A 16,862-nucleotide genomic window follows, 5' to 3' on the forward strand; every position below is an offset into this window, starting at 1 on the left:
TCATTGTTACAATAAACAGCCTCATGTTGACTTTGATAAACAAACAATATCTTATATATTTACTTCATGTGAGATTTTAACAAGAAAAATAATGTAATGTAGACATAATAAAAACACTGACTGCTGGTTGTGACTTTGACCATGAACCCAATTTGAAACATTAGACTTGAATACAAGAAATGATTGCAGACTGTCTATAAAACCCTTTTCAATATGTCAGATGTCAGGCAATGCACGTGCAGACTGAGAATAAGATGTATCAATTTGAAACACGCCTGTAGGTGATACTAACAGGTCTGGTTTGTGGAAACTACTCAAGACCATTGATTTCAAAAGACTTACTTTCACATCGCGCCTCCTGCATCCATGGACACTAAAACATCCACATGTGGTGATGAGGACGGTCGGTATCATCTTTCAGGCTCCAGATGTGCAGGACGCACGTGCAGCCTCGCTGTGACAAACAGGTGAGCGCGTGGATCAGATCAATAAATCCCACACCATCTGCCGAGGCTGGGTGTCCGCGTCGGGCTGTGGGTGAGGTATCCTTGTTGAATTGTGTGTTTGTATCCGTCATCAGGAGGTTTTTTGGGTGTTTTTTTTTTTTTTTGCCGGGTCCGTGCACGCACGAGCAGATGAGAGCAGAGATGTGGGACGGCCTTTCATCTGCAGTGTGAGCGTGTGTCTCCCTTCAGCCCGAGGTCCTGAGGGGTCTTGAGGCTGCGCTGTGTCCCCTGACGGAGCCTCCACTGAGCTCCTCTCACCTCCTCGCTGCCTTTTTTCTAAACGCCCCCCCCCCCCCGGCTGTGGTGACGTCACGCCGACGGCAAGTTGACAACCAATCACATGGTCTCCTCGTGTGTGAATGTGATGTTCACATGTAGCCTGGCTTGGATCGTTTTAACTCTGGGTCTGTGGGAAATAGGAAGTTAAATGTAAATATATTAGATTTTTTTTTTTACAGTTTTATTATATTTAGACATTAAAAAGTAAATCCAGCAAAAGTTAATGAACTCATTTTTTGGAGCCTGCATGCACATTTTGTCTCAACTGTAAAAAGCAATAGCTGATGAGTTGACGTCTATTCCCTGGTAATTAAAGCCAAGATATACAATTTGAAAGCATCTGACTTTGGCGCCCCTCAGTGGAAGTAAAATTAAAGACACTGTGGCAGACAACAATGCAAAGTCTGATTTAGTGTTGGATGTATCTGCAAGGTCAAACATGTTGACATGTGACAGTTAGGCCTACACAACTTTGGTTGGATTTTCAAGCAAATTGCCAAAATAACTGTTGGCAATGTATGTTACTGCAAACCACAGATGCATTACATTTCTAGGGTATTATGTAGTAGTTATGTTGAACATTTTTTTTATGTTGCTTCTTTTTTTATAACAACAACAAAAAAAGAATCATCAGACATCAAACTCACATACACTACACTTTTTTAAAATTGACAAAACCATACATATAAATAAACAAATTGAAAAAACAACAACATGCAGACATACACATAAACAAATAAAGAAGACAATGTAAACAAAGTAAAATAAAGAATAGTATAAAAAAGTGTTGTAGCTGGTCACCAGAGGTAGTTACAGTAGTGTTGCGTGATATAACCAAACAACTGCATCACATTTCTTAGATATTTGGCAGTATCACAGTGTATTTCTATAGCAGCGTATAGCATGCGTCATCGCCAGGACACACACATTTACAAAACATTCTGAAGTCACCTTGTATATAATAAAAGCCACGTATGCTGTATGCCCTGCTCGCACCCACAAAACAGCTGCAGAGTGCACTGCAGACAGCCTTCATGTTTCAGTAATGCTATGGTTAATGTGTGGTTAGGTTTAGGCACAAAAACCACTTGGTTGTGTTTAGGAAAAGATTATGTTTTGGCTTAAATGTCCAATGTGTAGAATTTAGGGGGATGTATTGGCAGAAATGGAATATGATGTAAAAAGAAGCCTATTTGTTCTTTGAGGTGTAATCATCTGAAAATATGAATTGTTGTCTTTTCCTTAAAATTAAAGAAAAATTAACAATTAAAATGAGCTGTTTATATCTCTATAGGAAGCTGGTCCTCGTCTACGAAGATCGTCATTTTGCACCACCATGTTTATGCAGTAACCTAAGAGAGAAATGAAAGACCAGGAGAGAAAGAGACTTCTGAGAGTTATTCAGCTCCGTGTAAAAACCTGCTGAATGTCTGGATATGGAATAAGGTAAGCACGCACTAAATAACCAGAAATAAATAGGTGAGCACAGATTAGCAAGTGCAGGGCTAGAGGCCTGTCTCCAAAATGCTGAAAAGTGTCTGAGAAAAACTGATTTGGAATGTCAAACTGTTTTATTAATTCTTTGACTATTTAAAATCCAGTGGGTCCATTTATTTTGGAGAGGAGGAGACCTTTGTGGATATTTCGGCTCCCGGTAAATACCTCCTGAACAATGAACACTGAAGGAATCAGATCCGGGAGAAGTTTCAGCTGGGTGCAATCTGCAATGCTCACCACTAGATGTCACTAAATCCCCCTAAATTTTACTCACCTTTGGTCTCACAATACCAACCAGAAACACAGCGATATCTTTATAAAAAATAAATCACTTTTCATGGCACATTCACCAGTAGAAACACAGTGACTGGTTGCTAAATAAGACCCATGTTTAGTGGTTAAAAAGCTGTTGGATATGCGCCAATGATTTGCTACAAAACAACCCTTTTTATTGTCCGTGTAGGTTCTCAGTCATCCAGGTCACTGTAATCCGAGGTTTCCTTTAAAGTGGCAACTTGACTTGTTGACGTTTCTTGAAGATGTTTCGCCTCTTCTCCAAAAGTCTTCTTCAGTTCTGAAGAAAATCCTAGCACCAGGCCTGTTTTTGAGCTAGAATGAGGTGACTAACTGATATTACAGAATTTCATACTGGACCATTGTTAGATTTTTCTTTTACAAGGTCTTGTTTTTAATTTATTGAATCGTTTTTGTGGAATCGATAAGTACCCTTTGAACTTAATTCAGTGACTTTATTGCTCACTTTTTCACCAAAACCAGCAACAAGGCTTGAACTTCCCCTTAATCTGGTTTGTTTTTAAAGGGGTAAAGAATACAAGTTTCAGTCTGGAGGAGATAAAACCCAAAAAGTCTTACTTGAGTTTGACTCATGGAGCTGTTTTCAGAGATATCAAAGACTCGTGTGAAACCCTGAGGATTTACCGCCCTCTGCTGCTCACATTGTGTCCACACTGTGGACAGTTTCACTTGTGTGCAGAAGGACAGATATATTGAGCTCTTGTTCATGAAATGAAGAGTCAAGATCAGTCAAATGGTGCTCTGTGTAAATGCAGATCAGATGGCTTTCTCATTTCTTGTGGGGTATAATCATCCTGGAATTACAGTTCCTATAATTTGGGGTTTTTTTTTATGTAACCAGAAAATAGGCCATGACATTGCCATGGAGTCAGTAAATTAGCTGTAGCGGCAAATTTGTTTTTGTTTTGTTTTTTGTTTGTTTTTTTAAAATTTTGTTTACATTTTGACAAATTGACATCATTAAAAGTATGCCGAGTTAGCTATTAGCAGTTACTTTTTCCAACATACTCATTAATGTACAGACATCTGTCACTGGATTAATTTGAAAATGACGAAAACTGAAAAACTTCTCAATTCTCAATTATGTTCTGTAGTTATAAGGAGCATATTTTTTTGTTCACATAGATTTGTAATATATTTTTTTTGCCTTATCAACTGCAATTTAACAACATAGCGCTCTTCATTCTCAGACACAGCAAAAAAAAAAATAAATGAATTAACAATTAGAATAATACATTAAATGAAAGCAAACACCACTCATGCTAAAATAACTTTTCAAGAGGCCTTAAGGAGCACCTTTTCAATGATTTGTAAGCAAATATATGGAAGATTATGGATGGACATAATAATTACGATCATAATTATAATAATAAATATAGCCATCAAATTCAAGCCCTTTATTGTTACCAGAAGGAAGCCGCTCATTGCCAAAATCAGTGCCACAGAGGGCAGAAAGCAGGTTTGAGGCTTCACAAAGCTGAGTGAAGTTACAACAGCTGGTTTAATTTTATCCAAACACGGAGTGAGACCAGTCACACGATTCTCTCCGGGGTCTGCGGCTTCCTCTCACAGTCCAAAGACATGCAGGTCAGGTGGATTGGTGACTCTGTCTGTCTATACGTATGTATCAGCCCTGCAATAGTCTGGTGACCTGTCTACTGTGTACCTCGCCTTCTGCCTCCTGATGACAGCTGGGATTGGCTCCAGCCCCCCCCCCTGCGAGGACAAGCGGTAATGGACAATGAATGAATGAATGAATGTTCCTGGTATTATTACTGATCATCCTCATGGACAAAAAAGTTGCAAGCTTGTAAATGACAACAGTCTTCACTATCACTGTTTATTTGATCTCCTTGTGAATTTTTGGGTACTGATTAGATTTCTCTTCTAGAAAAGGACTCAACAGTCAGACACACCCTGCACTTAAACCCACACCACTCCTACACTAATCTGACATTTTACAGCAGCTTTCATACCTCATTGACATCAGCTGTGATAACAGCCAACCTGAGCATCGATTTAAAAAGGATTACAGACAAAACGGCAAAAATCATTTCTTTTGCTGTAAGTTGTGGAAGAAATTAGAACTTCATGTAAAAAAAACACACAACCCAGATGAGAGTGAGAGAAAAAGACATTTTCATATAAAATACCATAGAAGGTAAAAAGCACTACATGATTAGATCATTTTGTCATTATGCAAATGATTCATCTCTTGCTGACTTTTATAGTTGGCACGTTCATAAACCTACCCATTTTATAACATGGAAACAAACTTTACCCTAGTGAAAGTGCTTCATATAAAAATCAGTGGATGTCTTTGTTTATTAAAAAACTGTATATACAAGTACAAAAATCAAAATACAAAAACCAAGGATGGGTAATGCGTCAAAATATGTCAGAAACCACAGAACAAAAATCTATGCGAATGGTCTTAAGTAACACAATTTGTTTGTTTGTTGTTTTGTTTTTTCAGACAGGATTCTTCCGCACGTCAATAAACGCGTTGTTTGACGTCAGTGGTCCGATGTTGAGGCTGGATCTGCGGGACTCTCTACGTGACTTAACCACAGGCAGTGATGTCTGTCCGAAACAGGACCCCATACCAGTTTGAACTACACGATTAACAGGAACGTCTCCAGCCGCTCGAAGCCACAACTCCTCCATAACAGCAGGCTCCTCTGTGGGGAGAGAGGAGCGTCTCCATGTGGACGGGAGAGGGGTGTTCACCAGCTCTCGCATTTCTTCTCTGGACCTGGGAGGTTTCTCAGACTGACCCGTCCCCCTGCCTCCTGGACTGTCCTCACGGCAGCGGCTCAGCTTCTCCATGCTGCCGACGCCTGCTGGTTTACCATCAGATGCCACAGCTGACGGACAACACGTCGAAAGGACAGTTAGAGCTGCGGGAAAACACTATTCTCAACAGTGAGTATTACCTGACAGACGTCAGTGCTGCTGCTGTGGGCTTACTGAATATCAAAATGATGAGATTGAGATCTGTGGCTAAAATCTGACCAACGAAAGACGACATCTCTCTGCCTCTGCATCATTAGACGTAGGGCTCAATAATGTGGAGCAAATAAAAAAATCACAATATTTTTGATCATTCCTCAGTCAGTGTACTTGTTGATCTTTGGATTTTCCTTTCAGAAACCAGATTGAATAAGCATTCATTTATATATATATATATATATATATATATATATATATATATATAATATCCAAAGACCAAAAAGTAGTATTCTGGGGTTGACCACTGGTACTTTCTCTAAATAATAACTTCAACATGCAAGTAGGCACTTAAGTCATTTTTATATGCCAAAAAGCAAGTATGGTTTAAAAAGATGGATATCCAGAGCCATCTTGCTGCAAGCTGTAAATGCAATTATTATGATAATCATAAATATTTAAAGAGACATATAAATATTGATGTAATAATACTCCTACCTTTGGCATACTCTTTTGGCTGGCTGGCTGAACAGCAGAGCTCCCTCAGTTTGTTGCTTAGCTCCAGATTTGCTGCCTTGTAGTGGTTCAGCTCCTTGCTGAGGTTATGGATCCATCCTTCATACTGCCGCTGCCTCCCTGCCAGGCCCTCGTCCATTTGCTCTGTGGGAGCAGGAGGACACACACAAGGGTACACAATTACTATCAATTTTATTAGATAACTGAGTAAATAGTACATTGAAAAAATAAAATGTCGATATGATAACAAAAAATGGTTAAAAACTTTCAAACAATATTCTATCTGTAAACCTAAAATATATCCTGTATAGACCAACAATTATGTTTTTATTACTATAAGTGGTGAAAATATACAAACACATGCATTCAACCTTTTTTTAAATGAGAGACCTTTTTTTTTTGTCAAAATTTACTGTGATCCGTACCTCGACACTGTTGCAGTAAGAGCTGCACGCTCCTCTCATGTTCCTTCTGCTGTTGTGTGAGCCGGCGATCTGTGTCCAGTTGTGTGCGATCGAGAGCATTCTCCAACCACTGCACCTGCTTCTGCTGCTCATCCAGATGCATTTCCAGCTCAGCTAGGGTGAGCTGTAGCTTACGCTCCTCCTCCCGCAGAGACACCACCTACAGGAAACATCAACACTCTTCAGCGCACATACCGGGGACTTCAGACGTTAAGAGTCTTACCGCACAAAGTCTGACACAGCTCAGCTTTCTTACTGCTGAATAAAAAAGTGTTCCCACTACTAGTAGCTGTTTAAAGTTATCTATGTTTAACCCTTTGAAACCTGAGCAAATTGGTTTATTTCAAAAACATACGAGAAGGTGACAAGCAATTTAACAAGACATTGTCATAAATTTGTAAAAAATTATTTTAAAAAAAAGTTACGTTAAGAAGATAACCCGAAAACAGGCAAAAAAAAAGTAAAATACAAAAACAAACAAGAAATGACCTTTAAAAGGTACTGATAATAAAAATATGTTGTTTTTTTTTTCAACATAGTTTAAATATAAAATGATTTTAATTGTAGATATAATTTTCAGGACACTTAACCAATTTTTGGATATTTTAAAAAAATAATCCTTCCCTCTTTTTCAAAACAAACTTTTAGGTTATTTTCTTGTCACCTTTTACTTATTTCTAGCAGTTTGTGTGACATTTCTTGCCAAGTAAGTCATTGCTTTCCCCCCCCGTATTTTAGAAAGAAATCAATTTGTCCATGTTTCACAGGGTCAAACGGCTTGTGAAAGGCGTCTGAGAACAGCACAAGAAAAGCGATGTCGCTCCACGTTTTAAAGGGTTAACTGATATTGTTATTATGATGGCATTTCGCAGTGATAAAGTACATAAGAAGGCAGTAAAAGTGAGCTGAATCTCAGGTTGAGTGTTGCACAAACCTTGTCGAAGTACTTGCACAGCAGAGCTCTTGTTTCAGAGGCAGACAGGTAACTTAGTTTGGCCATTAGGTTCATCTCCCACTGGGAGAGCATACTGGCAGAAGCCCTGAGCTGTCTCTGTCTCTGAGTGATGGCCTCATTCTTGTACTCAATTGCTGCATCCAGAGCCTCGATCGCCTCGTCCAACTGGAAAAGTGTTCGCTCCTCCTAAAATACATCAGAACAGGTGGACTTGATGTGAACGTGAACATGAAGACAAACAGGTGATATCACAGCCTCCAGTGAGAATTTGTAACTGCTCGCCACATGTTTCCTTATCAGTTACTATCACTGACATTCTAAATTTCATTTGTATATCTCTTTGAAATAATTTCATCTTTCTCTGCCCAACATTTCAAAATGTGTTTGGCTATCAGTGATGTGAAAACAAAAACAAATTTTATACATTGTTCAGAGGACACAAAGTGTCTTTTTTCTGTTACTATTTGAACCATGACTGATATCTGACCTCAGGTGAGAGCAGGCTGCCCTGCCGCAGCTTATCGTCCAGCTCCACTCTCTGTTTAAGCAGTGAATCTTTCTCTTGGCGCAGGTTGGAGATTTCTTGGCGAATCTGTTGTGAATCTTGAGCACTGCTGCTGCGAAGAAGACCATTCCTTTCACTCAGCTCTCGCTCAAGCGTCTCGATGCGTCCCGTAAGCGTCACCAGGTCTTTACTCAGGGCCTGGAGGAAATATGAATGGAAATGTTGGAAATGGAAATGTAGCTTTTACCAGCTTACTGTGTCAATGAATGGAGTTGTTTGTGGTTGTTATAATACCTGACTGGAGCGAAGCCTCTTGGTCTCCAGTCCGCTGCGTTCCTGTAGCAGAGCTTCTTTCTTGGCCAGGATTTGCTCTCGTTTAGTGAGCTCTCCTTCCAGATCTTCCAGTCCTTTCCTCTGGTCCAGTACCCGCTCCATTTCCTCATCCAGCCAGCGTTTTTGTTCCTCGATCTTCTGCTCACACAAAAGTCCATGTCATGTTGAAACAGAGACATACACACACACAAACTGAGGCTGCAGGGGAGTGATAACTCTACAAGCAAAACTCCACACATCTTTACCAAAAAGAAAAATTCCTAAAAACAAAACCACTGAGTGACAAATTTTCCTACAGGTTTAAGGGCAGTTTGTTTTGTATGAATTCAAAGCTGCTACGGATATAATCTCCTTTAGAGTCTCGTCCTCCCACCTGTTGTTCTTCCAGTGAAATGACAGAGCCGTTACTGCCGCTGCGTCTCTGCCTCTGGAAGGCAGCGATCTCCTCTGTCTTTATTCTCAGGATCTTTTGCTGCTGCTCATTCTTTATTTCGAGTTCCTGCAGGTAGGATGGAGGAGTGAAGAAAAGGAGGATAAAGCTCAATTGCAGGATTTGCATAGTAGAAAAGTAAAATCTCAGCCTTCATACAGTGTACTGTTAAATTTTCCTTTAAACCATTGCCAGATGTTTGGACTTTTGATGGGTAGAGGTTACGTTTCACGTTTTCACTGTTTAGGAAAAAATATGAAAAGCACTCTACTGCTACTCTGCTGTATTAGCCTGACTCACCTTGACTCTGTGAGTTCTTCGTTGCATCTCGCTCTCCAGACGTCGTTTCTGCTGACTTTCTTGGCGCAGCCGCCTTTGCAGCTGCTCCTGTTGCTGCCTCATACTCTGAACACTTCGCTCCAGCTCCAACACCCGACGTTCGCTCTGAGCAGGAAGGTTAGCGAGACGAGCGGTGTCCCTCTGACGCTGGCTGAGAACCTAATATGAAGCCATACACATTTAATCTCACATAAGTTTAAATGTACAGGTACAAAAGGCATGAAAAATAGTACAGTGTTGTCTTGCTCATCACATGGCAAGGGCATGGGCTTCAAATAGTATCTTAGCTGCTCAAAAATATTCTTTCAGATGTCACCGTCACAGTCAGCATCACTCAGTCTCCAGTTGTCTGTTGTGTTTTTAGGCATGAATCCAGAAGTGAAGCAGTCAAACCTGAACTTTGCTCTGAGCCGCAGCAATCTTCCTGCGACACTCCTGAGCTCTGGTCTTGTCCATCGTACTGATCTCTCTCTCCTGCCTCTCCAGGTCCTGCAGCTGCCGTTGAGCCTCCTGCAGCTCCTGTCGAGCCTGCACAGCTTCACTCTCCAGAGCCGTGATCTTATGGCTGTACTGTCTGTTCAGGGCCTGAGCATCCTTACCTAAGAAAAAAAAACACATACAAGTGATGTATGAAAACACAGAGCTGAATCTCTATTTGAAAAAGATGAGGCTATAGAGCAACTAGATCCAAACAACTACCTGTTTTGACCAGCTCCTTGATGAGTTCTTCCTTCATGCGGATGGTGACCGACAGCTCCCTGATCTTCTGCTGTGCCTGGAGAAGTCCCAACTCTGAAACACCTTCAAGACTTTTCAAACTTTCACGCACAGATGTCTCCCCAGTGCTGGAGTTGGCTACAGAGATTTAAGGGAAGACACAGGTGGACATCAGCAGAGCAACACTGTAGCAACTACATCACAAACACATGTAGGGCTTTCTCTTTGCACTTTTGGCCGCGCTGCGTCAAACCATGCCGAGCTGATTTGTGTTTCTTTTGTGAGTTTAAACATGCTGTGCCAGAGGTGAACCATTTCTAGAATAGGGTCAAAAGCGCAACCGGGTAGCAGTGACGTCTGCAGACAACCCCACTTTTCCCCCTCAAACAGGCGTGTTGCAACACTCAACTGCCTATGCAAGAGACCAGAGACAAAGGTGTTTTTTAAAGTGTGTCAAGTCCTCAGTGCTTTTGTAGCCTCTAACTTCATCTCTGTGTTTTGGAATTTAGTTTACCCCTGGGTCTTTATTTGTACTTTAGATATCTGCTTTATTATATTGTTTAATATTCGCTTTCAGCAGAGTTGTGTTAAGTCAAAACCCAACATTTACTAATTTTGCTGCTTCACAACAAAAGCTTTTCGATTAAAAAAAATATATATATTGGGGGAATGTATGTGGGATTTAAAAGGATCCTAAAAGATTTTAAGCATGCAAAATGTTATGAAAGAACATGTTGGTGAAAAAACTGTGTTAATGTTTATCAATGAGTGAACATGTAAGTAAAACCACAAATCGGATAGGGGCATCTGAGGTTGTTAGACTTACATGCTTTTCTGGCTAAACAGGGGTGCTGGTCTGGCTCAGGCAGAGATATGAGCCCTTGAATACCAGCTGCTGGTCCTCCTGACAGCATGTCCTTCTTAGTCCAGGTAAGGTTCACATGTCTGAAAAAATCACAAGCACTACATTATATACAGTACATTTCACACGTAACATGAGCACGTGCTCATTCTTTCAAGCGTGCATCATTTATTTTATCACTCAGTTTAAATGGTGTAAGCTAAAAGCTGATTTCTATAAACATACTTGCGTCTCTCCTGACTGCCCTCATCTTCTGTGTCCGGCAGGTCTGCTCTTCCTGGGATCTCCTGCTCCTCATAGAGGCTACCATCCTGATCACCACCGGGTCCATTACCAAGATAGCCCACTGGACTGACCTGTAACCACACACGTGAAGCCACAGATGTACAAACAAGTAAGCTACAACATATTGTGGTTAACTGTGTGAAAATGAATTTGGATCTTTATACACCTGATAGTGTAAACAAGCTCAACTAAATGGAAGAAATGTCTAGTTCTTTGTACACATGTGGGCTTTTTTAGAAGATGGGACTTTTCATTGTAACATTGGTATATGCTCATCTCATTAAAGAGCACACACTTCCACTTCTTAACACTATTTAAACCCACACAGAACCACAGGCTGATAGACGAACTGCGCTGGTTGGTCACCTGTCTGAATGTGCCTCCATTCTGACTGTGCTGCATGGAGCCCATGGGGGCCGTGTGGGGCCGTGGCCTCAAGTTAAGGCCCAGGCCCATCAGTCCTGGAGTAGACAGCAGACACTGCAGCTCTGCTATCATGTCCTGTTGCTCCTGCAGCTTATCACTCTGAGACAGAAGGAAAGCAATGAAATAAGTAACATAGCAGCTGAGCCAACAAACATGTTGAAAATCAGAATGTTATATAACGCTGACACAGCCTGAGCTGGTATCATCACCCTGCTCCCAAGTTAGCCCATATTAGGACAGCTTGTTTGACCCTGTGGTGATTACAAACATTAAATTCAGGTACTTGTTACATGTATTCATTATTTATTTCTTTGTATCTCACCTGCTGCTTGTATTGCTCCATAGCGTCCTCCAGAGCTGCTAAAAAGTCTGTGTTTTCTCTCTCCAGCCGCTGGATCTGTGCTTGAAGCATGGCAGTGCTATCTTCTTTCTCTCCATCTTTCTCACTTTCATGCTCATGGCTCCACCTCTCCTCAGCCGCCTCTGCATCCTGGGAAATATTCTTTATAACACATTTACAAACACTAAATAAATATTGTCTTAGAGGTGTGAAAGAGACAAACCTGGTTTCTCACAGAAGGCCTTCCTCTCCTTAACGCCACACTGTCCTCAGTGGAGCTGTTTTCGATGCCGCTGTCTGGTCCCGAGGCAGTGGTCAGTCCGCTCCGCTCCTCCTCCACTGAGCACAGCCACTCCTTCACTCTCAGACTCTGTTCTGCGGTCAGAGCCCCTTCACTCTGCAGCTCCTGCAGCAACCTGTGATACATTAACAATAGAGCATTAGAGGGAAGGAAACTAAATCTATTCAACAGATTAATTAACAGATATCTCATACTCAGGATGAGAAGCCTAAAAGTAGCCTTATGATACCGCCTGTAGTTTTATACCAGCAAACTCCATTCTTTTCAAGAGAGTTGAAGATAAAAACATAAAAGTAAAGTAACACCTGTGTTATTCTTTAAATAGGGTAAAATTTCTCAAGAGCTGCTGTGAAGCCCTCTGAATTGCGATTTGTGATAATGGGCTTTATAAATAAAAATGATTTGAACTGAACTGAACATGAGTATGGGGCACCAATGGCTTGTTAATTACAAATACACATTAATTCACAAATTAACTTCCCACTTAGTGGTCAAGGGCACGCAGCACAATATATACAAACAGAATAAGTAGCAGTCAAAACTGGCCGTTAAACCCTCACAGCACAATGACAACTAAGTTTAACTCCATCAATCGACATGCTTGAACCTGTAAGCAGTGTCTGTGCACGTCCTGTAGTGGGCGCTCTGAGCCTGCAGTCTGCTGATCTCTCCCTCTCCGAGGCGGGGTCTCCTGTTTGGGTCAGCGTGAGAAATGATGCGGGTCTCTGAGCGCTGGCGGTTTTCGAGCGCTCTGCGAAGGGCCTTGATTTGTTGCTCCAGCCCCTCCACGCGATCTGGCTCACGCTTGCAGTTGACTGTCGCCCGGTTCTGAATGTTTCTGGCCCTTGTGGCGTAGTTAAGTGTGTTCAGGCTCTCATCAAAGTCTGAGGAGGATGGACTGATGCAGGCGATCATCAGGGTTTTTGAATTTCCTCCCAGAGAGTCTTTTAGGATCCTAGGTGAAACAAGGATGATAATTTTACATCTGTTTCTGTAAGAATAGCATGCTAAAGTATCTCCTCTTCAAAACGTACCTCGTGATTTTAGAATCTCTGTATGGTATGTGAGAGCCTTTCCTCTTGGGGTCCCCCAGTGCCCCGATAACATTTCCCAGGGCCAGAAGACCGCTGTTAATCTGGATACTCTCTTTCAGTCTCTCTCCAGTGTTCCCCGTTCTCAAAATGCGCTCTGATCCTGCAAGGTCAACAAAGTGGAACTTGGAAGACAACATCTGTGGTCCAGAATTTGTTGCAGTCCCATAAAGGCGAGAGCTTCCCCGTCGCTGGTCCATGTAGACGGTAAAAATGGTATGTGAGCGGCTGGAGTTTGGATTCATCTGGGTTGCACCAGTGTGCCTGGCTGTGTTTCCTGACTCCAGTAAACTCAACACCTCGTCGAGACCCTCCACTTCACACTCCTTTACGCCACACAAAACTATGAAGTCACAGACGCAAACAAACACAAAACGCCGATTAATACAAACTCAAACCATTATTAAAAATTCATATCAAAATCACAAAGACATGCTTTAAGTCCAATCAGGCTGCCTGTTCAATACCAATGTTGCCTTTATCCTCCCGGATGTGGATGTCTTTGCTGGCTGTCTCCACCTCCAGTAAGTCCTTAAACTCCTCCTTGTAGACCTCAAGATAGGAGACCCGGACCGAGAAGTCTGTTAGGTCATTTTCATCTAGCAGCTTGAAGACATCTGCAACAGCCCGGGGGATGATACCCTGCTCCTCATCTCTAAAAGAACCTATAAACACAATTAAGACACATAATTACACACAACTGGCTTGTTAGGGTGAAACTTAATTGGAGTAGTGTGCACTTTGTTTAACAAGTACAAGTGTGCTGTACTGTCTGCCTGGTCTTGTTCTCTTTTTATTGTCTTATGCAAACGGACCTTAGTTTACAGGATAAACTGAACAAACAACAACTGAAGTGGAAAATGGAAGAAAAGGTAAAAAAAAAATAACTTACAAATATTAGCTTCTCCGATGGTGTAAGTCTTGCCTGAGCCAGTCTGCCCATAGGCAAAGACTGTAGCATTGAAACCTTGAAAGAAGGCATCTATGAGTGGCTGAACAGACACTGAATAAACCTCGTCTTGACAGCAAGTTTCTTCAAACAGGTAGTCGCAAAGAAAGTGTCGGTCGTGGCCCAGAGTCACACGACACAGCTCCGAGTCCACGGTGATGCAGCTCTCGTGGCAGTGAAGAAGCTCTTTAGGCAGCAGAGGACGCACTCGAACAGCCACTTGCACTGCAGAATAATCCCCTCTGCCTTGGCCGCTGGGCAGTTTGGGAGACATTTCTGTTTCACCACTGGAGCTCTTCTGTGTTCCTCTGCTACGTACGGATCATCTTTGGGCCACTGAAGGGGATAGAAATCACCAACAAAGGTTTTCTTTTTTAGCATCTCTTGGCGTCTGAGCAATGTAATATGGCTACAAATGAGAATGTCATTGATACATAATAACGAAATAAACCGACATAATAGCTCAAATACATTTTTTTTGTACAGGTGGGCAACAATTTTTGGGTAAAGCTATTTAGCAAGCAGCACATATCTGGCAAGCAATATGTGTCACTGGCAACCATCATCTTTCCTCAGGCTTTAAGAGTCATTCTCTGTAACCTCACCATGAAAAATAGTTTTTGACTTCTTTTTTGTTCGAGTAGCATAAAAGGACTACAACTTGCATTTGGTAGTGCAACATTGCATTGTAGGTTGAAAATTTGTGTAATCAATAATATTAATTATTGAATATTAATAGATAATATAGATATTATAGGCTATGCAGTGCTGTCAACGTATATGCAATATGTTGCTTTGAGCTTTGATTGAGGAAAAAACACATTTAGTATAGCTGAAATAAGCAAACTTTTTTTCTTTTTTTCAAATAACGAATAACTGATCAAAATGGAGAAAAAAATCCAATAAGAAACTTGGTAAGAAATTTTCCTCAAACGTGAACAATTTATTATTTTTAGAAAAAGCTAGGGTAAAATGTCTAGGGGGGAAAAAAGAAAAATCTATGGAAAACTATGTTTATAATTAATTAGAATAATTAAATATTTAAAAATGTTATAGAATTATTTTTAAGCACAGGTCATGTCCTTTTTTTTTTTCATTTTTTCTCTTTAATTAATTAATTATACAAAATTTTAGGTAAATATCTTGTGCTTTTTACCTTTTTTGGCTATTTTTGGGGGGAATTTCTTCTTTTGTTGCTCAAACCTTCTTTACATGTTTTTGAAAGAAATCAAGCCAATTTGCTCAGGTTTCAAAGGGTTACTACTAACTCAACCGCAACTCATTTTGTAGCTACTTTATAGTATATGAAAAAAAAAACTGAAAACAACCGACAAATAGATATGAGACATACATTTTAGTTGTGTTTTGTGAACATTTATGGTAGTGCCACTGCATACAGACTAGGGTCTGAATGGCTCAGTCCTGATCTCGACTTACTGCTGAATTATTTTAATATCAGCTCTCGGCTAACTCTAACCGAGGTCTCCAAAAGTCACGTCCTCGAGTAACGTCATGGTTTAAAAGCCATTACAATGAGTGGTGACTTGTTTCTTACGTTATTACACAGTAACGTGAGACAACATAACGTTAAATCTAACTAGTAAAGTTGTATAAGTCCTTTAAAACAAAGTCGGCCAACTTTGACCAACTAGATTCACGTCTAAAGCTTGGCGCCACCATTAAAACGACGTTATCACTTTACATCACATTCACAACACCACGGTCCTGTAAAGTCAACTTATTTTGACTATGTTAGCAAGGTGAAGTTAGCTAACCAAAGCACTATTACAGCTGTTTCACGAAGTAAATGCGTAAGTTACCGTTATTCATTAGTAACACACGTATTCAGGCTTTTTTTCTAAATCTTCTACAACATAAGTTTCCCCAAATCTCACGCTACTTTAGTCCCCTGTTTCTCAGATAACCTCCGCTAAGCTAAAGTTAGCAAGTTAGCCAGTAGTCCGAACAACAAAATCAAAACATGAGGATGAAGCTGGATAACTTTTATCTAGAAAGGTTAACGAGATTCATTACCCCGTTAGAGATGGGTAACATCAAACTGCATGCATTGATTGTGTGAGTTCTCGTAGCCGCTGATGACTAACATAACTTACTTTAGTGAGGAAGAAATTACTCCATGGATTCAGGATAACACTCGAGTTTTTCTCTCCTTTGGAGTGTGGAAGTTGAGGGGCAGTCAGGAGGAGGAGCCCGAAAATTTGGGCTAAATTCTGGGTGTGGACTCTGGAGAGCATCATGGCTGAGAGGGCTGTGCAGGAGAGAGGGACCGATAATATCTCACTATGTCCGGATCATATACCCGGAGAGACCTCTGCATTGTGTGCTACATCTTTCTAGTCATAAATATGTAATAAACACTGTGTGTTGGTCAGACGTCTATTCAAATTTTGGAAGTTTAGATCAGTGATACTCAACTTACGGCCCGCGGGCCAAATCTGGCTCCTGATAGGGAAACGACCAAAAATCAGAGAAATGTTCTAAAATCCGAGAAATATTCCAGTATTCTAGAAATTTCCTAAAATCCAAAAAACACCATAAAGTCCTAGAAATGTCCTAAAATCAGAAAAATGCCATAAAATCCTAGAAAAGTCATAAAATCCTATAAATGTCCTGAAGTCTGAGAAATGCTCCTGAAATCCTAGAAACATCCTAAAGCCTTTGCAATGTCCTAAAATCCTAGAAATGTGTGGAGCTGCTGCCACTGGCCCCTGGTCTGCTGTCATTTTGCAAAAGTGGCCCCCAAGCAAAGGAATTTCAGTATCCCTGGTTTAGCGTGTGTATA

The 16,862-nt window shown here is 40.9% G+C and overlaps 1 protein-coding gene across 2 annotated transcripts; it reads right to left on the reverse strand.

Moving 5' to 3' along the window:
* Positions 1-4,784: 4,784 nt before the first annotated feature.
* kif7 (kinesin family member 7) lies at positions 4,785-16,242 on the reverse strand. 2 transcript variants are annotated; one of them, XM_042506648.1, is made up of 20 exons: positions 16,174-16,242; positions 14,003-14,395; positions 13,578-13,775; positions 13,054-13,453; positions 12,627-12,974; positions 11,942-12,134; positions 11,701-11,868; positions 11,319-11,477; positions 10,893-11,023; positions 10,632-10,750; positions 9,788-9,943; positions 9,482-9,687; positions 9,050-9,247; positions 8,693-8,818; positions 8,281-8,457; positions 7,969-8,184; positions 7,461-7,667; positions 6,488-6,686; positions 6,045-6,206; positions 4,785-5,464 (listed from the first exon to the last, which is right to left on the reverse strand). In XM_042506648.1, exons 2-20 carry the CDS (start codon positions 14,331-14,333, stop codon positions 5,070-5,072), a joined length of 4,089 nt encoding a protein of 1,362 aa, XP_042362582.1. In that variant the 5' UTR covers positions 14,334-14,395; positions 16,174-16,242; the 3' UTR covers positions 4,785-5,069. The 2 variants fall into 2 exon arrangements, with proteins under 2 accessions (XP_042362582.1, XP_042362659.1); XM_042506725.1 differs by lacking the exon at positions 16,174-16,242 and adding an exon at positions 16,094-16,169.
* Positions 16,243-16,862: the final 620 nt, after the last annotated feature.

The sequence above is a fragment of the Plectropomus leopardus genome, chromosome 1, assembly GCF_008729295.1.
Source record: "Plectropomus leopardus isolate mb chromosome 1, YSFRI_Pleo_2.0, whole genome shotgun sequence".
Classification (NCBI taxonomy): Eukaryota; Metazoa; Chordata; class Actinopteri; order Perciformes; family Serranidae; genus Plectropomus; species Plectropomus leopardus.